The sequence below is a fragment of the Phascolarctos cinereus genome, unplaced genomic scaffold, assembly GCF_003287225.1.
Source record: "Phascolarctos cinereus isolate Bilbo 61053 unplaced genomic scaffold, phaCin_HiC Scaffold_3;HRSCAF=262, whole genome shotgun sequence".
NCBI lineage: Eukaryota > Metazoa > Chordata > Mammalia > Diprotodontia > Phascolarctidae > Phascolarctos > Phascolarctos cinereus.
Genome location: NW_027555736.1, coordinates 256,989,287 through 257,011,634, shown reverse-complemented (window position 1 = coordinate 257,011,634; position 22,348 = coordinate 256,989,287). Strand labels below are relative to the sequence as shown.

Below are 22,348 nucleotides of genomic sequence, written 5' to 3'. Positions count from 1 at the left end.
GCTGTTATCTCCTTCTTTTATAGGAACATGTGCTTAATTGCAGCAAATAAAGACAAAAGCCTTTTAGTAGTGTTTCTCTACCATCACTACTGTATATAAGTGTGAATATCAGTTTTAAAAATTAAGCACAAACAAATGTAATTTCATAAACTAAAGCTAGTATTTATTTGAAAATTGATTAGCAATATTTATTTATATTTTAGGACAAAATATTTTTCAGGTAAGTATAAATGGCTAAATTTAGACAGAAGAGGTAAAAATACCGATGACAACGTGGCAGAGTCTTTGCTACCAAGTGTAGTACCCCTAAATTGACAAGAAAATGAAAATATGTCAAATCATTTTTGCAATATGGATTTACTTCTAATAATGATTATGGTGTGGAAAAACCTCTTTGCTTAATTTATGATGAAGTTTTGGCTGCAGAGAGCATGAAACCAGCCAAACTAAATTGATATCTTAATACCAAGCATGCAGTGTACTGCAATAAAGCAAAGGAATATTTTGAATGACTTTTAAAATCTTCAAATAAAGAAAAACAATGTTTTGAGAAATTTGTTACTGTCAAGGAAAAGTGTTTACTTGCAGCTTATGTACCTTATTATTTAATTGCAGAACTAAAAAGCCCTACTCAATAGGAGAGCTTGTGTTACCTGTTCTATTAAAATGTTAGAAATAGTTCATGGGAAAAAGTATGAGGATGAAATTCATAAAATTCCTTTATTGAATGATACTGTTTCCAAAAGAATTTCTGAAATTAGTAATGACCAAGTCTGGCAGCTTATTACCAGCCTTCAGGGCAGCCAAAGTTTGCAATTCAGATAGAGGAAACAACTGATATTTCTAACATGGCACAGTTGTTACTTTATGTAAGTTATGTTTATGAAGGAAGCATACATGAGGAATTATTGTTTTATCAGTCTTTGGAAGGGCACAGAAGAGAAGAAGATATTTATCTTAAAGGCAATGAATTTTTCACAAATGAAGGTTTACAGTGGAAAAATTGCATAGGAGTCTGGACAGATGGTGCTAGAGCAATGATGGGCAAGAATTTTAGATTTGTAGCAAAAGTTAAAGCTGGTAGCAATAAATATACACTTTTACCCACTTCATGGTCCATCGGGAGACACTCATAGCCAAAAAAATATTGCCAAAGTTAGATATGCTTCTCGATACTATCAAAAACATTAACTTCATTAAAAGCTGTGCCCTTGGCAGTCGTTTGTTTTCAAACCTTTGGAAAGGCATGGACTTTGATTACAAAAGGTTATTGCTACGTGCAGAGGTAAGGCGGCTCTCAAGAGGCTGCAGTTTAAATAGATTACTGAAACTGAAAGATGAAGTTATATTTTTGACTGAGCAGAAATCTGATTTTGTTAATTTTTTTCATAATGACTTATGACTTTCAAAACTATTATTTGTTGGATATTTTCGAAAAACTCAATGATTTAAACATTTCAAGGAAAAAAAATTGTAACATATTTATGTTAAAAGATAAAATTGAAAGTTTTACTAAGAAAGTTAACATGTGGAAGAATAGGGTGGGGGGCAGCTAGGTGGAGCAGTGGATAAAGCACTGGCCCTGAAGTCAGGAGGAGCTGAGTTCAAATCCGGCCTCAGACTAAACACTTGATGCTTACTAGCTGTGTGACCCTGGGCAAGTCACTTAACCCCAGTTGCCCAAAAAAAAAAAAGAAAAAGAAAGAAAGAATAGGGTGGGAAATGGTTCTTTAGAAATGTTTATAGCAGGTGGCACAGTGGACAGAGCTTGGGCCCTGAAATCAGGAGAACCTGAGTTCAAATTCTGCCTCAGACACTTGACATTTACTAGCTATGTGACCCTGGGCAAGTCACTTACCTCCATTCCCAGCCCCCCTCCCCCAAATGTTTATAGCTACAGATAACTTTATAATTGAAAATAACCTTCCCAAAGATTTAATTGTAAGAGTTACAATTGATCATCTGGAGCCTGAAGACACAGTTTCAGAAATATTTCCCTTCAGATTTTGATTCTAAAAAACTAAGTTGTGTGCATAAAATATACTCAATTGAAATAAAAAAAAATCTATCATGTGCCATTAAAAGTTCAAGAAGAATTTGCCGAGTTATCAAACGACATAGGTTTAAAACTTGAGTTTCCTAAAAAAAAAATCAGTAAATGAATTTTGGGTTGGGATTAGGACAGAATTTCCAACAATTTCTGAAATGGCCCTAAACTTACTTCTACCTATTTTTTTGTACTACTTATTTATGCCAAGCTGTGTTCTCAATATTGATATCATAAAATCAAAATATTGATCAACTCTGAAAAACTGTTGAAGATGCTCTATGTCCTGCAGTATCAAATATTCACCAAAATTTCTTTATGTAAAAATAAGCAAGCACATCCATCTTTGTATGCAGATTTGCTCTCTTTCTTTAATAAATGGCAAAATTATATGTTTACCAAATATCATAAAATAAATTTCTTTATGCTTTATTATCAGTAAATGTTTGATTTGTATACCTATTTTATATACCCTGGTGGAGTAAAAATTTCTCATGCAAAAAGGGGTTGAGAGAAGAAAGTTTAAGAAGCCACTTAAACCCTCTCCCCTGCACTTTCATGACGGTAAAATGAGAAGTTTGGACTCAACGGATCTTGAAGGGCATTTCTGATTCTAAATCTATACTCCTATGATTCTGTGAACAGAAATAGGCTAGGGCTAGGGGGACTTCTATTGATGGAAGAGTAGGGATGAAATAACCAGATTGGGGGAAGGGAGATCTAGGAAGGGAAATGCCGCCGCAGGGCTGGGTGGGGCGCGGTCACCACTGCCTGGTGGAGGAAGGGTGGAGGCGGGGAAATTAGTAGAGGAGGGTGTGGGACTTGGGGCTAGTGAAAAGAAAGGACCTAGCCCGAGCTGTGCTCATTTTCACCAAAGTTCCTTACTGAGCTTTTTCTTTTCCCGCCTGCCAACATGCCCAAGTGTCCCAAGTGCCAGAAGGAAGTTTATTTTGGTGAGTAAATTCGAACCCTACATTTACCCAACCCCATCTCCCGTGTCCCAAGTGCCAGAAGGAAGTTTATTTTGGTGAGTAAATTCGAACCCTACATTTACCCAACCCCATCTCCCGACTCTTGACCCTCTCCCTATCTCTTTTCCCCAATTCCTCGTACTTTCACAGCGTCCTAGAAGCTACGGGACCCTGGCCCGAAGAACGGACCCTGATCTTGGATGCTGTTTCCCGCGCGCCACCCAACAGCTTTGGGACAATCCCTTTCCCCAGTCTCTAGGAGATACCCTCCCCACCCATCCCGGCCACCACTTCTCTCCCGTGGGATCCTGGATACACTGCCCAAGCCTTTCTCCTCTCGGACATTCTCCTTGGGCTCCTGAGAGTGCTGAACCATCCCCAGGGACCCAGATTGGGGCCTGGACACTGTCCGCAATACACTAAGCTCCCTGCCCTATCCTCGGCAGGGGAGCCTGCCCAGAGCAATCCTTTTCTCTTATCCGTCCTTTCCCCCGCACACTCTCCTGTCCAGCGCTACAAGAGAACTTCCAGGTTTCCTTCTCCATTTCACCTGCCTCCTCCCTAGTTGACAAGTGGCCTTGTTAAGAGGTTTCTCACGAGTATGTGAAGGTTTCTACCTCGCTGGGCTTCAATTCCAGTCAGTGGCTGTGGTTTACCGCCACCCCCTGCTTCCATCTCCCCATCCTTCTGCCTCCCACCCTTCCCCTCCCCGCCCTTTCCAACTTCCAGATCTTCTCTCCAAACACGAACCCTGAGCAGATGTGGGGACTGGAGCAAACTGAGAACCTGGTGTGATAAACGCGGAAATGCCTTAAACTTCTCTGGCAGGCTTCTCTGAAGAAAGTTAGAGATCTGGGTGTGGCAGCTGAGCTTTAGCCAGAGTGAGCTGCATGATGCCTGTGTGAAAGTGTGCACATGCATATGTGTGTGCCCTTATCTACATATGTCTTGGAATCATAGACCTTTAGAGTTGGAGGGGACCTTACACACTTTGTGTTATTATGAGTGAGCAAGTGTCTGTGTGAATGGAAATATCTGCTGGTATATTATGGAGAGTCAGCCTCACTGCAGCTCGTTATGTGTTCTGCTTGTTCCCATGCTGGAACTTCCTCAGTTGTTTGTAGACTGCTAGTAAGTTTCCCCTAACAGGTATGGGAAGGTCCCCTCTCTGTGACACATCTATCCCTGCTCTCTGGGTCTGGGATCCCCTTTTCTACCACACTGGGGCCTCTGGAGGTTTCTACAATATAGTATATCCCTCCCCCCATCTTTATCTCTTCTATTTACCACCCACCAATCTCAGTGGCCATGTAGATGGATGAAGTTGGGTGTTGAGGACTAGGGCAGAAAGATGGAAACCAGTCAGGCTAGTCAGAAGAAGAATTCCTCTCCCATCCCTGAGTTCCATCTAGGAGGAGACATCATTGGTTGGGGGAGAAGGTAAAGACATGATGAACCAGAGGCCCTATTATTTGCTGCAGAAGAGGACATTTCCTGTCTTGGCTTCTACCTCTGTCTGCCCAGCTTCTCTCTCTCTGCATCTCCTGCCATCTTTGTCATTTCCTGTATCTCCAGATATCTGTTTCTTTGACTAATTCATTGTGTTTCTTTCTTTACCTAAGTTTATATCAGTCTCTATGTTATTCTGACTTTGTCTCTCACTCTCTCTGGCATTATTTTCTCCTTTCCATAGTGTATTCAACTTTCCTGCAAACTCTTTGGGCTCTGACTAGAATTCCTAGTTAGGCAGAGAGTGGAACCTATTTGAAAACAAAACAGAAACATTAGTGAATGAGAGCAATCCCCAGACCCTTTGTCAAAGAGGCAAGCCAGAATTGGGCTCTGTGCCCTACCCACTATGTGCTAAGTGGAAACAGACAGACAGGAAACAGGGAACTTGGTCCTCAGTCAATCTGATGGCTGTTCCCACCTCTCTGTCTATTTTCGACTGTATCCACTGTGTAACCCTCCTTGCTGTCTCCATGGGATTTTCCCTCTCCCAACACCCTCAGCTTTTCCTCTGAGACCTGGCATTGACTCTTTTACCTCATTCACAGTCCTATTACTTACAGGACTCTAAACCATCCTTCCCTCCTCTCTCTGTTCACTGTTTACAAGAGGGAGGCAGCCTCTTTCAGGAGTCTGAGACCCTGGGGCATGTCTAGATTCTGCCAGAAGGGAAAGAACAAGGGAGGAGGGAGATCAGATCATGAGAGTGACCTGGTGGGACATGAATTGGGAAGAATACTTGGGCAGAATACATAGGGCAGACTGAAGGCTTAGAATCAATTATTCACTAATATAATAGTGAGACAAAGATACCAGAAGTTATGAGTTATGATGAATGGGAATGGTGGTGAGATAGGGATGTAAATTGGGGGTAAATTGATTTGGAATATAATGAATTTGAGGAGCTAGTGGAATATCCATTTGGTGATGATTTGGATCATTTATCTCCTTTGCCACCATGCGCATACATCCTCATTCTCCCATCAAAGGAAATGAAGAGAGGAATCTGCAAGTCTTAGGGTAGGAAGAGGAACCATCTCTAATAGTATCTGAAAGCTGCAGAGAAGATCAGAGTGAATGAGAAGTCTTTACATATATGTGTCTGTAACCTGGTGAGGGGATCTTGGGGTCACTCTCTCTGTATCTTCCCAGCTGAACGGGTGACATCTTTGGGGAAGGACTGGCATCGCCCCTGCCTGAAATGTGAAAAATGTGGAAAGACGCTGACGTCAGGAGGCCATGCAGAGGTGAGGAAGCCCTAGGGTACAGAGAGAGTGTGAGGGGACTCAGAGGTAAGGAAGCCATGGGTGGGTGAAAATACCATGACTAGGGAGGATTGCCCTTTGAGGCTATCCTTTTTTTTCCTTTTTTAATTTTTTAAAGAGGCCATCTTTTTTTTCTTTATTCTTTTTTAATTTTTTAAAAATTAACTTGTTTTGATTTATCAACAATCACTTCCATAAGCTTTTGAGTTTTAAATTTTTTCCCCCTCCCTCCCCAAGATGGTGTGCAATCTGATATAGGCTGTACATATACATTCCTATTAAACATATTTTCACATTAGTGATGTTGTAAGTAAGAATTAGAACCAATAGGAGGAACCACCAGAAAGAGGAAACAAAACAACGGAACTAAAAAAAATAGTAAATAGCATGCTTCAATCTGCATTCAAACTCCGTAGTTCTTTCTTTGGTTGTGGATAGCATTTTCCATCATGAAGCCTTTGGAGATGTCCTAAATCCTTGTATTGCTGAGAAGGGTTAAGTCTATCAATATTAGTCATTGCACAATGTGTCTGTTACTGTATACAGTGTTTTCTTGGTTCTGCTCACTTCACTCAGCGTTAGACTATACAAGCAAGAGCCATGCTTAACATCAAATTTTCCCTTTCTTGTTTGTAGCATGAAGGGAAGCCCTATTGTAACCATCCTTGCTATGCAGCCATGTTTGGTCCCAAAGGTGAGATACTCTATGTTGCCTTCTAACTGTTCTCCCCACAATATCCCTACCTTCTGTATGGTCCTATTCCCCTGCCCCATTTTCTTCCTCTCATCTTTTCTTTCCCTAAGCCATTCTTCAGCCCATAATTTCTGACTTGTTTTTTTCCCTCAGGCTTTGGGAGAGGAGGTGCTGAAAGTCATACCTTCAAGTAAACCCAGGTAATAGCTCACCCTTGACAAGTTTGCCCAAGTAAATGGGCAATATGCAAAGTTAATTCTGGGTCTTTTAGCCTGCCCTTTATCATTATTTCTGACACCAGTCCTTAGAGGGTGTAGTTTAGAAAACAAGTTGGAGACTTACAGGCTGTTTGGGGTGAACTAAGGGCAGGTACCTGTTTAGATGCAGGGTTTAGAGGGTGGGTTTGGGCAGGGCAGACTTAGTATCCCAGGTTTAGGGATTTCAGGTTTCAAGGCAGGCCTCAATACTGTCTCTGTCTCTTTTTTTACAGGTTCTGGGAAGCCTTCTCTTCATCTGTGCTGCTTCCCTTGAATTTATAGGCAAATGTCAGCTGGACTTGACCCCTTGTAATCAGTCATGTCCCCAATAAAGCTTAAGCACACTGACTTATTTATTGTACTGTCTACCTGGACAGGGAGTGGGGACAGAGAAGGAGAGGAACTCCAGCCAAACCACTTTTATGGCCCTGGAAGCCCAAAGAAATTCAGGGCCCTTGTGAGGGATCCATTTTTGTGCCTTAGGCCTACCTGATTTCATTCTGCTTCTTACGGTACCAGTTTCTCTGATACTAGGTGAGCCATGGAACCTTTGTCCTAGGTCCCAAGGGTTCATTTTCCAGTATCTCCTAATCTTTTCCAGGTCCTTGAATGCTTGAATTCATGACCTCAATTTCGAGAGAAGGAATGAGAGATTAGCTTCATTTGTAACCTAATTACCTTACCACCATTCTTCTGTCACTAGATCTGGGATTAATGCTTCCTCTTTTCCTTTTCCCTATTGTCTGCCTACTGGAAATCATGAGTATTTGTGTTCTAAGATATTTTTACAAGGGGAAAAAGGAGTAATACACAAGAGTAAGCTCATTAGAAGTAATTAATAATCAATAAGCATTTATTAAGTGCCTGCTTATTCATCTGGCACTGACATAAGTACTACTAGGCACTGGGACACAAAGACAAGATGAAATCTCTAAGCTGGAGAACATCAAGGATGATAAAGTACCTTGAATCCATGCCACATGAGGATCAGTTGAAGGGGATGATAGGATGGTAAACGTAGAGAAAAGAAGATGGGGGTAGGGGACAGAGAAGAAAGGCTATGATTACTGCTTTCAAGTATTTAAAGGGCTGAAATATGGAAAAAGACTGGACTTACTCTTCTTGGCCCCAGAGGTCTGGACTGGGAGCAATGGATAAAAGTTGTAAATAGAAAAACATAACCTTGATGTCAAGAAAGCCTTCCCATGTAGAACAGGCCATCTCAGGAAGAAATCAGCTTCTACTTATTAGAAGTCTATGAGCAAAAGCTGGGTGCAGTGCATAGAATGCCAGGTCTTGAGTAGCAAGACTTACCTTCTTAGTTTAAATCTGGCCTCAGACACTAGCTGTGTGACCATGGGTAAGTCACTTAACCCTGTTTGGTTTAGTTTCCTCATCTGTAAAATAAGTTGGAGAAGGAAATAGCAAACCACTACAGTATCTTTGCCAAGAAAACTCCAAAATGGGATCATGAAGGGTTGCACATGACTAAAATGACTGAACAACAATAAGCAAAAGCTGGATTGCCAGATGTCATGGCTCTTTTTCAGGTGTGGGTTGGATGAAATGGCCACTGAGATTTCTCCCAATCCTCCAATAAAATTTTTTGCTTTTATGATCCTGAGACTCTGGTAGTCATCTTGTAACCATTTATCTTGGGCTTTCCCCTTCATTTAAAAAAAATTCTTTACCTGTAAAATGGAGGTCATAGTAGTACCTACCTTGCAGAGTTGTGAGGATCAAATGAGATAATATTTTTTAAAGTGCTTAGCATAATGCCTGGCACATAGTAGACATTATATAATGCTTATTTTCTTCCCCTTACTTTCCCTTCACCCACCTCCTTTTAAAGGCCAAGTCCAAGGTCCAGTTCAGTATGAATTTTATCATTCTTGAGATGGCAGATTGAGGATCTTCACTGTTTTGAATAGAAACCAGACTTGAGTAAATGCCAGAATAAAGGCCCTATTAGTGAAGAAATGAGGACCTAGGATACTGTTGCATGAATTTAGAAATCACTTTATTTTTGTTATGTGTGAGGCACTTGGGGTTAAGTGACTTGCACAGAGTCAGAGAGCTAGTGAGTGTTAGGTGTCTGGGGCTGGATTTGAACTCAGGTCCTCCTGACTTGTGCTCTATCCACTTTGCCACCTAGCTGCCCCTAGAAATCACTTTGACTAGCTAATGCCAATTAAGCCAGAATGAATCAGGGAATAGATTTTAAGCAGGAATGTGCTCTTCACAATTCACAATTCAGCAAGTAGCAATTATATGTTACCTGAGGCAAAGAAAAAAAAGATAGCTGCTCCTTAAAAAAAAAAGCATGTTTGTTAACGAGAATGTATATCATTAGCTACAGGAGATAAATAAGGAAAGTATCCTTGTTAGTATAGCTAGTTTCACTAAACCAAAAAGACTGCTTGCCAGGTAGATAAGAGAGACTTAAATCTTTCATTTTGGGGGCAGCTAGGTGGTGAAGTAGATAGAGCACCAGCCCTGGAGTCAGGAGGACCTGAGTTCAAATCCAGTCTCAGACCAAACATTTGACACTAGCTGTGTGACTCTGGGCAAGTCACTTAACCTCAATTGCCTTGCCAAACAAGCAAAAAAATTAAATCTTTCCTTTTCAGCAATTAAGTCTTGTACCAGTTAGGGGAGCAAATAAAGACACTGAAGAAAACCACTAACATAGCTAGTTCTACAGTTCATGCAAGTGTCATACACAGGAAAATGATGAATATATAGCAAAATGCAGTCAGTTATGTTCTCCCAAATACTCAATTTCAACAAAAGTTAAGCCAGAAATGCTTTTAAGACAATCCCCCTTTGGACATAGATCATACAATGTGTGCATCTTGACCACATCCTGTCAATGTCCTCTATAGAAAATTTAAGTTTTCTGTAAGGCATTTCATAGTCAGATATAAGAATTGGGAAGCATTTAATGCAAAGGTAAAGCAAATTAATGCAATAACAATTATTAGTATTATAAAACACAGATTTTCCAAACTAACTTCGTGATCCAGCCTGTTCCTGGCAACGAACTCCAAATGACCCAGTCAGTTATTCCTTCGTGTTTAGTCTAATTCAAACCCTTCCTTAAATCCACAATGCAATTCAGGTGCTGGCTAATATTAAGAGTTTGGGCAAACACACATGTGCAACATTCAGTTAACGTATGTTGAAACAGCAAATTTCTAATTTTGTCATCTTGGGTTTAGCTGTCTATTTCATGAAAGTGTCTGCTTCTGGGAAATTTTTCCTTTGAAATTCTGTGTTAAAGGGGTCTATCCTTGACAAATTATCCAGTTTGGTCCATTCAAATTCAGATACATGTATTTCTGAATCAACATCTCTATATCTTTAACTTGTGTGTCAATTGTTAACAACACCTGGAATGGGCTTTGTTTCTAGGGTAGACTTGAGAAATGGTTCCTTCCATTAGATCAACTTTCCAGTTTCCGAGCCAATTGTGGAGATTTCCTACATAATGATGCTGAAACCTGCTAGAAATAAGTTTATATAATTTAATAGTACTTTGCAAATCCTAATCACATTGACCATCCAGTATCATGTTCATGTTCATGTGGTGAATGCCTGATGAATTTTACATTGTAAACATAAGAGATAAAGCAAGGACATCACATTAAGCTATTTGAAATTCATTTGAAAGTTTAGAGAATTTCAGTCTTTACACTCTACTTGTTTTGTCAATATTTTCTGAACCCTGTCCCCTTGCAGGGATAATGCTATCTGTAAGTTAAAGGAAAAATCTCTTTTCAAAAAAGAATCCTTGAGGAACTGTCTTTGTAAAATATGTCTTTCTTGATGTTATTAGAGAAATCTCGAACAGAAATATCTTGACAATGAATTAAAATAATTCTATATGTGAAAGTCTCAATCCAACTTGAGATTTTGCAAGCAATTCCTAAAACATATCCAAAGACAGATAACTGAAATATATTCAGTCTGTGTATTTAGGCATTTGTATGGATAGACATCTACAAATACTCAAATAGACCTGAAAGAAGGTAAGCAATTCCTTATTATTTCCAGGATGAAATTTAATATATATCATTTAGGTCCATCATTTTTATTTGGCATTTTCCACTGTTTTTCACTGTCATAACAGCTGAAAATCTAAGACTACGAATACAGTTACAGTAATCATGAGTTCTTTAAGTATATTCTTTTAGTCAATTTGAAAGCCAATCACATAAATCTAAGTTCTCAAGTTGAAACAATCTAATCTCATTGTTTTCTTCAAAGTGAAGCTTATTAATCCATTAAAAATGAAAACTTTTACATTTTTATCACATCACATCTTTATCCTATCCCCTCTCTGAGAATATAAATTATCCCTATATAATTCAAAAAAGACATGATGCTGCACAGACCTAAACTTGAAGGACCTATATGAAGATACAACTATTAAACTAATGAACAAAGAGATGACAAGTCTAGGAAATGATCTTCCCTAGTTGCCTAGAATTGGACATTGAGACAAGGAATGGCCATGTATTTGGAACAGCAAAATCAAAACAATAGGATCTTATGTACTTGTGTTGCATTATAGCAGTTTAGAGATAATTGTAACAAAAAGATCCATTATAAAACACTTGCTGTTCTCTTGACATGGTCAGAGAAATATGCTATTGAAAGAAGGTAGGTTGTAGCAAAATCAAAACTGCTCCCTTAGGCCTAAGTCAAAAATCACAAACCAACCTATCATAGGTATACCAAGGGAAAACTCTCCTAGCTCTATTTGATTTCAGGTAAAAAGCAAAGATACTTTTTGAAATAGCTAATCATGCAGCAGAGTTCCATTTTATTCATAGGGTGAATTCTAGCTGAGCTCAGAATCAACCAAGTAGGACATATTCCTGTTCAAAAAGGAAATAACACAATAAGGAAATTGAGTCAGGAAGCTCCTGCCATTATTTTTATAAAGCCATCTTCTCAACTTTCCTAGTCATCTGCATTCACCAGCAGTATTTTCTGGAAGGTACCCCTTTTTCCTTGAATGGTAGAATACTGGCTTAATAATAATTCAGACAGTTATACCTGAATTCAAAACCCAGACCAAATCAAATTACAGTTCTATTTCACATAGCAAGTTCCATTGTTTATAACTTAAGAGCAGGATATAGTTGCTTTTCATATTATAATAACGTTCAGGTAAAATAAATAATAAATAAAAACCATTTATCTTAAGTACTTATCAAGTACATAAAAAGCCTTCCCCCCAAAATCTCTTTAATTCACATTTTCAGATGTCCTGATGTAATAATTATTAAAGGTTAAGAAAACAATCACATTCTAGGGTTTTATATAGAAAGTAAAAACATGATATTTCACTTATAACCCAGAAAAAATAACTGGGCATTGTTAGCCTGGATGTATTGAAGAATTGCATTAGTTAATCCCTAAAATAAAGAGAAAAAATCCTTTTAAACTGGGGCCTGTTGACTCAAAGATATAACTTAAATACGTACTATCTCAGATGCGATTTCATAATTTTCATAATCAATAGTCAGACAATTCATCATATAAAATCACTTCTATGCAATAAATAAAGTTAGGTCATTCCCCACTTTGGCTTTGAATTGGGGGAAGGACTTAGTACCTCCGTAAGATTAAGATAATGTCCTATATAATTTCTAATCTCAGAGTAGAATTTCCAAAGCTGTTACTTAGGTACTCCTTGAAGTATTGAAGAAAATCTTTAACCACAAAAGTCCCAATAAGTAAGAGTTCAAAGTTATAAAATCACAGCATTCAGATCACAAGAAGCGCTACCCTCCAACAAACACATTGCATCTAGTTATCATATCTCAAATTAGCAGCATATCTTATATAAGGATCCCCAAATCACCATACAAGAAATTAAAGGCAATACTAACATAAAACAATAATATCATGGATTTGAAATACAGGCCCAAAACAAAACATTTCTGAATTATCTTACAGAAAAAGAAAAGATCATTTCGTCCATCTATCAATTTAGGCATTCTATACAATTTGCAGTCAGAGAACAATATAGAGTAATTGAAGTCGAGTTGCATTCATACTTACAAAAGTAGTTCCTATTTTTGAAGTCTACAAACATTTTATATTAATGCCATATTTCAAGTGTATTTTCCATCAAAGTCTGTTCTATTGAGAGAAGGTCAAATATCACAAATGGCCTAATTGAAAATACAAACCTCAGTTTAAGTGAAATTGTTATGACAATTTGCTTAGGACAAACTCAATATAATCAAATCTAGATCTACAGTTACAAATGGTATAATATGGAATCTCAGTTATCCCAAGGGCTATTCACTACAAGCACTTAAAATTATAGACCCTAATACTTGCTAAAGAAGATATGGCAGCCATGCATTTTTATTGTGTTTGTTTGTTTGTTTGTTTATTTTCACCTCTTCTAAAACACAAGAATTGCAAATACAACCTCAGTTACAAAGTGATGAAATCTTGAATCTATACTGGCTAATGTATACTTGCTAATATGAAGATTAGAATATACCCTTGATTTTGTCCTTCAAGGACAGAATTTCAGTATATTATAGTCAAATAATTCCATGCTACAAATTTATTTCTATATTCTCCATTTGGTAAATGTTGTAAATGTATAGGATACTGTCAATTTTAAGTTGTGCTACATGATTCTTGGTATATTTCCACATCAACAAAAACATCTAAATTGCTGAAATAAAGTTTGGAGATCATGAGAAATCTCAAAATTAACTTTAACTACCTGAAGAGGAAAAAAGTTACTATAAATAGGATAATATTTTATAGACATGGAAATCTTATTCTCTATCTAAATGAGATATGACAACCTAAACTCTTCTGTAATATTTTACGTCATTCTTGGCTTTTCTTTCAATCTATACTGGACGTTTTGATAGTTGGCAAAGATGATGACTTTGTAGCATGCCAATGTGATTAAAGATAATCACTATTTTTATAAACCTGCTCTTCAGGAAATCCAAACCCTTATCTCTCATTGCTTTCTAATTAATCTTTACTTTCCAGTCTCCAATCCTCTTTTTTTGTGTGTGTGTTTGTTCCTGAGGCAATTGAGATTAAGTGATTTGCTCAGTCACATAGCTAGTAAGTGTTAAGTGTCTGAGGCTGGATTTGAACTCAGGTCCTACTGACTCCAAAGCTGGAGCTTTATCCACTGCTACACATAGCTGCCCCTCCAATCCTCTTTTAACTTTCTTTCTTTTTCTTCCCATGGACTTCGATTAAAGCCCTCTAAAATTGTACCTCCACAATCTTTTTCAATCCTTCACTTTTCTCAATCCTTCATGTTTTAAATTCCCAATAATATCCAAATTATCTACAAAACTAGTTTTCTTTACTCAAGTGAAATATTTCCTTAGCAAATTAGCACAATAGGAATTAATTGCACAACTTTTACTTTTCCCTGATCAACTTGAGTTTGGAGAAAATGTCTTCTTAGAAAAGTAACCTCAGAGATCAAAGAAGCAGTTGCAAGGTTGTGTAAATAGAGATTATCCTTAGTATGCATTTTACTGATAAGCCCACTGATACCATCTTGAAGGAAGCCTTCCTTAGAGCCCTCCTGCAGTGTATTCCACTTCCTTTTATATGGCTTTCTTCTAATTTGTCTAGGTATTTCAATTCTGTTAAATCACTTACATAACACAATGGTAAGGTAAAATATTTTCCTAAAATTAAATTTTGCTTATTCTAAATCATTTGCCATGATTTAAAAAAGCCTCTTTCTTTCCAAGATAGACAGAATTAGTAATAGTAGTAGGTAAACAGCAGATAAGTTTAGAAACTACAGACTGCAAAACTGTTTGTTTCTTGCTTTTTTTCATTTCTTTTCTCTTTCCCCCCTATTTTATGGCTTTCTTAATGTTTTCTAGCTGGTGAAATAAATCACTGTCTACTCCAAAACAATAAATCTCTCACTCACTTGAATATTTTAGCATTCAAAAAAAAAAGAGCTACATTTTCATCATAATTTTAGGACATGAATGTAAACAGATTTCCTTTCAATTCATGAATTTAGTCTCTAATTAGTTTGCAATACTATACATTTTTCCTTTTGTGCTTGGGACCCTTTGATGTTTCTCATTGAAAAAGGAGTGCCTTTTTAAGCTTCATTATCTTCCTCTGAACATGAATCCCGATCTTCTCCATCCCCATAGTAGCTATCTATGGCTGAGTTCTTTCTCCTTTGCTTACTCATTATTATCATTATTTTTTTTAATTTTATTTTTTTATTGTTTTTTAGCAGCTATTAGTGTAATCAAGTTCTAGTTCAAAGAGATGGAGAATGATGCTTCAAGCCTCAGGTCCTTCTTATTGTTATTTTCTTAACTTGGGCTCCTAAATTCCCTCCTAAGCCCGAGTTAGGACCTCCAGCCATGCTGTGCCACAAATTCTCTTGCTCCCTGAGATCCCTCTGGTAGCTGCAAACTACAGCAGTCCTCTCTGCTCTGGAACTGAAACCAGGGACTTTGCTCTCCTCGGGTTCCCCGCCCCTCTGCTACTGCATTCACTAGGTGTGTGCTAGCTACTTCTCCCCTGCAATGGTAGCCCAGCTCAGGACTCATCTGGTCAGCACAGCTGTGTTTGTGTTCCTTCACAGTGGAAGGTCCTTCAATCTTCTCCTACTAAGCCATCAGACTCCCACACTGTATATGAAATGAAAGTTTCTAAGGTTGAGGCTGCCTCCCAACCCCAGCTGCCTCCAGGGTTTGTTGTTTGTAGATTCTGCAGAGTCTGCATGGAGGTATTTCCACTTCACTTAGGCTGAACTTCAGCCTCTGGAGGTTCAGTCTTTCCTGGGGGTCTTCTCAAGTTGTCTTGGGAGAACAACTGTTTTACCTGACTTTTGCTCATTTCTGCTGCTCTACTTTCCCAATGAGGCAATGTTCTATCTCTTTTTGTGGAGGAAGTTTGGAGAGTCAAAAGTTTTCTGACCTACTCTACCATGTTCCCAGAATCCTCTCCCTAGTCCAATACTTCTTAAATTATCTCTCTTTGATCTATTTTCCAAGTCAGTTGTTTTTAATGAGATATTTCACATTTTCTTCTGTTTTTTTTATTCTTTTGATTTTGTTTTATTGTTTCTTGATGTCTCACTAGTTCATCAGCGTCTACTTGCCCAATTCTAATTTTTTAAGGAATTATTTTCTTTTTTTACAATTATTTTATTTTTAGTCTTCAATATTCACTTCCATAAGCTTTTGAGTTTTAAATTTTCTCCCTCCCCCTTCCCTCCTCCATCCCCAAGATGGCATGCAATATGATATAGTCTCTCTATATATTCATATTAAGCATATTTTCACATTAATCATATTGTAAAGAAGAATTAGAACCAATGGGAAGAATCATGAGAAAGAAGAAACAAAACAAAACAATAACCAAAAAAAGAGAGCAAATAGTATGCTTCTATCTGCATTCACACTTCATAGTTCTTTCTCTGGATGTGGACAACATTTTCCATCATGAGTCTTTTGGAGTTGTCTTAGATCTTTGCATTCCTGAGAAGAGCCAAGTCTATGAAAGTTAGTCATCACACAACATGGTTGTTATTGTGTACAATGTTCTCCTGGTTCTGCTCATTTCACTCAGCATCAGTTTATATGTCTTTCCAGGTTTTCCTGAAGTCCACCTGCTCATCATTTCTTATAGTACAGTAATATTCCATTACATTCATAATACCACAACTTGTTCAGCCATTCCCCAATTGGTGGGCATCCCCTCAATTTCCAATTCTTGGCCACCACAAAAAGAGCTGCTATAAATATTTCTGTACATGTAGGTTCTTTTCCCTTTTTTATGATCTTTTGGAATGCAGACCTAGAAGTGGTATTGTTGCATCAAAGGGTATGCACAGTTTTATAGCCCTTTGGGCATAGTTCCAAACTGATCTCCAAAATGATTGGACCAGTTCACAAACCCACCAACATTGCATTAGGGTCCCAATTTTCCCATATCTTCTCCAACATTTATCATTTTCCTGTTTTATCATGTTAGCCAACCTGATAGGTATGATGTGGTACCTCAGAATTGTTTTGATTAGCATTTCTCTAATTAATAATGATTTAGGGCATTTTTCACATGACTACAGATAGCTTTGATTTCTTTATCTGAAAACTGCCTGTTCATATCCTTTAACCATTTATCAACTGGAGAATGACTTCTATTCTTATAAATTTGACTCAGTTCTCTATACATTTTAGAAATGAGGCTTTATCAGAGACATTGGCAATAAACATTGCTTCCCAGTTTTTTGCTTCCCTTCTAATCTTAGTTGCATCGGCTTTGTTTGTGCAAAAAATTTTCAATTTAATATAATCAAAATCATCCATTTTCCATTTCATAATGTTCTCTATCTCTTTTTTGGTCATAAATTCTTCCCTTCTCCATAGATCTGACAGGTAAACTATTCTTTGCTCTCCTAGTTTGCTTATAGCATCAGCCTTCATATCTAAATCATATACCCATTTTGACTTTATCTTGGTATAGGGTGTAAGACGTTGGTCTATGCCTAATTTCTGTCATACTATTTTCCAGTTTTCTCAGAAGTTTTTGTTAAATAGTGAGTTCTTATCCCAGAAGCTGGAGTCTTTGGATTTATCAAACATAAATTACTATAGTCATTGACTACTGATTGTGTCTTGCATATCTAGCCTATTCCACTGATCCACCACTCTATTTCTTAGCCAGTACCAAATAGTTTTGATGATTGCTACTCTATAACACAATTTGAGATATGGCATGAGTAGGCCACTTTCACTTGCATTTCTTTTCATTAATTCCCTTGATAGTCTGGACCTTTTGTTCTTCCAGATGAACTTTGTTAAGGAATTACTTTCTTCAGTGGACTTTTGTACCTCCTTTTCCATTTGGCCAATTCTACTTTTCTTCAGTGAATTTTTGTATCTCTTTCTATTTGGCCAATTCTACTTTTAAAGGTGTTCTTCAGTGAATTTTTGTAAATCTTTTTCCATGTGGCCAATTCTGCTTTTCAAGGCATTCTTCTTTTCATTGGATTTTTGTGCCTCTTTTACTTTTTGGCCTATTCTGTTCTTTAAGGTGTTATTTTCTTCAGTATTTTTTTTGTGCCTCCTTTACTAAGCTGTTGACTTTTTTCATGATTTCTTGCACCACTCTCATTTTTCTTCCCCAATTTTTCCTCTACCTCTTTTACTTGATTTTTAAAATCCCTTTTAAGCTGTTCCATGACCTGAGACCAATTCTTATTTTCCTTTGAGGCTTTGGATGTAGCAGTTTTGACTTTGTTGTTTTTCTGAGTTAGTGTTTGGATTTTTCCTGTTCCCATAGTGACTTTCTATAATCAGGATTTTTTTCTTCTTCTGTTTCCCCATTTCCCCAGTCTATTTCTTGACTTTGAAGTTTGTGCTAAATTGTGGCTCTGCTTCTGGAGTTCAGGGATCACTGTTTCACGTTTTTTGTGCAGCTGTGTTCAGAGACAATTCTGGAGATAACTTTTTAGTTCTTCCAAGGTGGTATGATCTAGGGAGCAGTGTGTTTACTACTCTCCTGGCCTGTACTCTGGTCTGTGAGTGACCACAAGCATTCTTTTCAGCCCTGGAACTGTGATCAGGGTCCCAGCTCCCCTTGCAGCTGCAAGCTCTAGTGTGCTAGTGCTTCTTCTTGCTCTGAGACCCAAGACTATGACCTAGATACAAGTATGGGCAATGCAACAGAGTTTTGTACGATGCCATCAAAGGGACCCCTGTGATCTCCTTCTGATCAGTTCTCTAACCCCCATACCTCCTTACTCTCTGTGGGTTGAGAGATCCAGAAACCCCACTGCCACCACTGATTCAGTCACCCCCCATGGCCTACCACTACTTTGCTGGGGCACAGCCTGCACAGCACTGTGTTCCAGTCTTACCTCAGTATGATAGACTTTACTTGACAACCTTTTGAGTTGTTATGGCCTAGAGCATTTTTTCACCCTGTCCTTTTGTGGGTTTTGCCACTGCAGAATTTGTTTTGAGGTATTATTTAAAGTCGTTTGGAGCAGTCTGGGGAGACTTCTAGTAAGTTTCTGCCTTTTCTCCACCATCTTTGCTCTGCCCTCCCAGTATGTACTCTTTTAAGTTTAATCTGAATTATTAACATTTTCTTTTTCATTTTCTTAAGTCTATACGATCAGCAACACAATACATTAAGCTCTGATTTGCAGCACTTGTCTATTTCTGAGGTATAAATGCTCACACTGAGATTTAAAAATCAGCTCAACCAAGCCCCTTTGAATTGACTCCAGCACACCTTTGCAGCCCAGTCAGTAAGAAGTAAGATGTCTTCAAAATAATCCAGGCCCCTTCTGTCAAAAAGTAGCTTCTGACATGAGGATTACAACTGGGGAACTCATCAGGATTTAATATTTTTTAGCCTAGATTTTCTGCACTGTAAGTGGCTATTGTAATAGCAACCTTACAAGCATCAAGACAGGCATGAGCTGGGGCAGTTAGGTGTCACAGTGGCTAGAGCTTCGGCCCTGGCATCAGCAGGACCTGAGTTCAAATCTGGCCTCAGGCAAATAATACTTCCTAGCTGTGTGACTGTGGACAAGTCACTTAATTCCAATTGCTTCACTGAAAAAAAAAAAGAGGGGCAGCTAGGTGGTGCAGTGGATAGAGCATTGGCCCTGAATTCAGGAGGACCTGCGTTCAAATCCGGCCTCAGACACTTAATACTTAACTACCTCTGTGACCCTGGGCAAGTCACTTAACCCCATTGCCTAGCCAAAAAAAAAAAAGAATCCCTTTTTGGGGCAGCTAGGTGATGCAGTAGTTAGAGTACCAGCCCTGAAGTCAGTAGGACCTGAGTTCAAATCCAGCCTCAGACCAACCACTTAACACTTAGTAGCTGTGTGACCCTGGGCAAGTCACTTAACCCCAGTTGCCTGAAAAAAAAAAAAGACAGGCATGAGCCAAGGGACCTCTGAATAATTGCAGATTTTTATGTGTTTGGAGTAAGTGACTTCCATGGCTGCTCAGTACTGGAATACAGATGGATATGTACTTTCAAAAAAGACTGTCAACTTTGGGAGTGCTTATGAAAGGATAAATGTACTTTTGTTTGTTTTTGGTGAGGCAATCAGGGTAGTAAGTGTTACATCTGAGGCTGGATTTGAGCTCAGGTCCTCTGACTCCAAGGCCAGAACTCTATCCACTGTACCACCTAGCTGCCCTGATAATAGCACTTTTGAAAAAACATTGTGGCCTGCTATGGATTTTTTGAGAACTGTAACAGGTTTTTTTTTTTTGACACTGGATAGCCAAGGACACAGAGACATTTGTGTTAAATACTTAGGTAGCAGTAATGGTTATTCCTTCTTTGCTGGCCTCCACCTTTATATGGGTAAGGTGACACTTTCTCAACTCTTCATTTTAGCCAGTGAAAGGGATGACTTTCTCTTAGACAATACCTTTACTCAGGACCCAGGCTCTGCTGGAGGTGAGTAAACTTGGCTGAAGTGCCTAAATCTGGAGGAAGTATCTTCTGCATTTACTAAGCCAACCCTCTTCCTCCACTTAAATCTGCTTACTTATGACTCAGACTTTTCCCAGGGGGAAATCTTAAATTCATCTTTTGCTCTGGTTTGGGAAAGTTATACAATACACATCCCTTAAGATTCTCTTTCATTAAGTGTAGGAACCCCCAATCAGGATAGAATCAAAAAGGTTTGAACTTTAATCTCTCTCTCATATTTTCCAGTCACTGTTCTCTCTTTTTTCCACATTTCCATTCACAAATGAAGGGCAGTTACGATCAATAATTTTATACAGCTGGTAAATTCAAAACTAATTGAACAGAAATGATCAGTGTATCTCTGAAGTACAGGAAAATTTGGAATTTTTTTTAACATATGCTTTTCTGATGGGAGAAAATGAAGAAAAAAAGGAAAGAAAAAAGGAAAAGGAAAAATTACCGTCCAAATGAGTTCTCTCAAAGAAATTGGAAAGTTTAGCATCATCAGAACCACTTTTTGCCTTAGCCCCAGACATGACCCATTTGGCCTTGGTTAACAAAGCTGAATTCCATTGTGGTCATCTCTACGCCCTGCTTATGCAGTGTTTCACATCATCTCCACTTGCCCTCAGATTGCCAAAGTTTAAAGCCAAAACTGCCCTGAGCTCACTTTAAAACCTTGAAGCATAGATAGAGCTGTAGACGGTGTAGTAAAGGAAATACTACAGCCAAGCTCTCTCAACATTCCCCTCCAAACAACTTTAAAATAACACCTCAAATTGAATTCCGGAGAGACATATTCAAATAAATTGTAGAGGTAAGACATTTTTTTCTAGCCTAAGACAACTTAAGAGATTGAAAGGAGAGGACTGTGACATTGGAGTAGAATATATTGGGCACAAAATATACAGAAGTAAATGACCATAGTAACCTAATGTTTGATAAACCCAGAGATTCAAACTTTTTTTTTGGAGGCAGCAAGAACTCACTATTTGACAAAAACCTCTGGGATAACTGGAAAGCAGTCTGACAGAAACTGGGCATACACCAACATCTCACATTGAATACTAAGATAATGTCAAAATGGTTACATATCATAAACAAATTAAGGGAGTATGGAAAAAATTACCTGTCAGATCTATGGATAAGAGAAGAGTGGCCATAGGCCAAATGCTAAAGAGAGAGAGAGAGAGAAAGAAAGAGAGAGAGGGAGAGAGAGAGAGAGAGAGAGAGGGAGAGTGTATCATGAGAAGTAAAATGGATAATTTTGATTACATGAAATTAAAAACTTTTTGCACAAACAAAACCAATGTAGCCAAAGTTAGAAGGAAAGCAGATAACTGGGAACATTTTTTGATGATAAGTTTCTCTTATAAAGGTCTCATTTCTTAAATACATAGGGAAGTAAGTCAAATTTTTTAAAAATTAAAGCCACCTTCCAATGGACAAATAGTCAAAGGATATAAACAGGCAGTTTCAGAAGAAGAAACTGAACTATCAATAGTCATATAAAAATGTTCTAAATTGCCACTAAGTAGAAAATGCAAATTAAGACAACTCTGAGGTACCACCTCACACCTATCACATTGGCTACCATTACAGAAAAGGAAAAAAATGACAAATGCTGGATAGGATGTGGAGAAATAAGTCCACTAATGTACTGTTGGTGGAATTATAAACTGGTCCAATCATTCCGGAAAACAATTTCAAACTATGCCTAAAGGACTATAAAATTGCATACTCTTTGACCCAGCAATTTCACTATGAGGTCTGTATCCCAAAGAGATCAAAGAAAAAAGAAAAGGACCCACATTTACAAAAATAATTATAGCAGCTCTTTTTATGGTGGCAAAGAATTGGAAATTGAGGAGATGCTCATCAATTGGAGACAGTTGAACAAGTCATGGTATGTGATTCTGACAGAATATTATTGTGTTATAAGATATAACGAAAAGGATGGTTTCCCTAGGAAAACCTGGAAAGGCTTATATGAACTGATGCAAAATGATTTCAGAACCAGGAGAACATTATACATGGTAACAGCAATATTTTTTAAAAACTTTATTTTATACTCCAACACCAGAATATAAATACAGAATAGA

General features: G+C 38.0%; 1 protein-coding gene across 1 annotated transcript; it reads left to right on the top strand.

The window, feature by feature from the left end:
* Positions 1–2,836: 2,836 nt before the first annotated feature.
* Positions 2,837–7,091, top strand: CRIP1 (cysteine rich protein 1). Its single transcript, XM_020974888.2, has 5 exons — positions 2,837–3,000; positions 5,680–5,774; positions 6,429–6,486; positions 6,640–6,686; positions 6,977–7,091. Exons 1-4 carry the CDS (start codon positions 2,961–2,963, stop codon positions 6,678–6,680), a joined length of 234 nt encoding a protein of 77 aa, XP_020830547.1. The 5' UTR covers positions 2,837–2,960; the 3' UTR covers positions 6,681–6,686; positions 6,977–7,091.
* Positions 7,092–22,348: the final 15,257 nt, after the last annotated feature.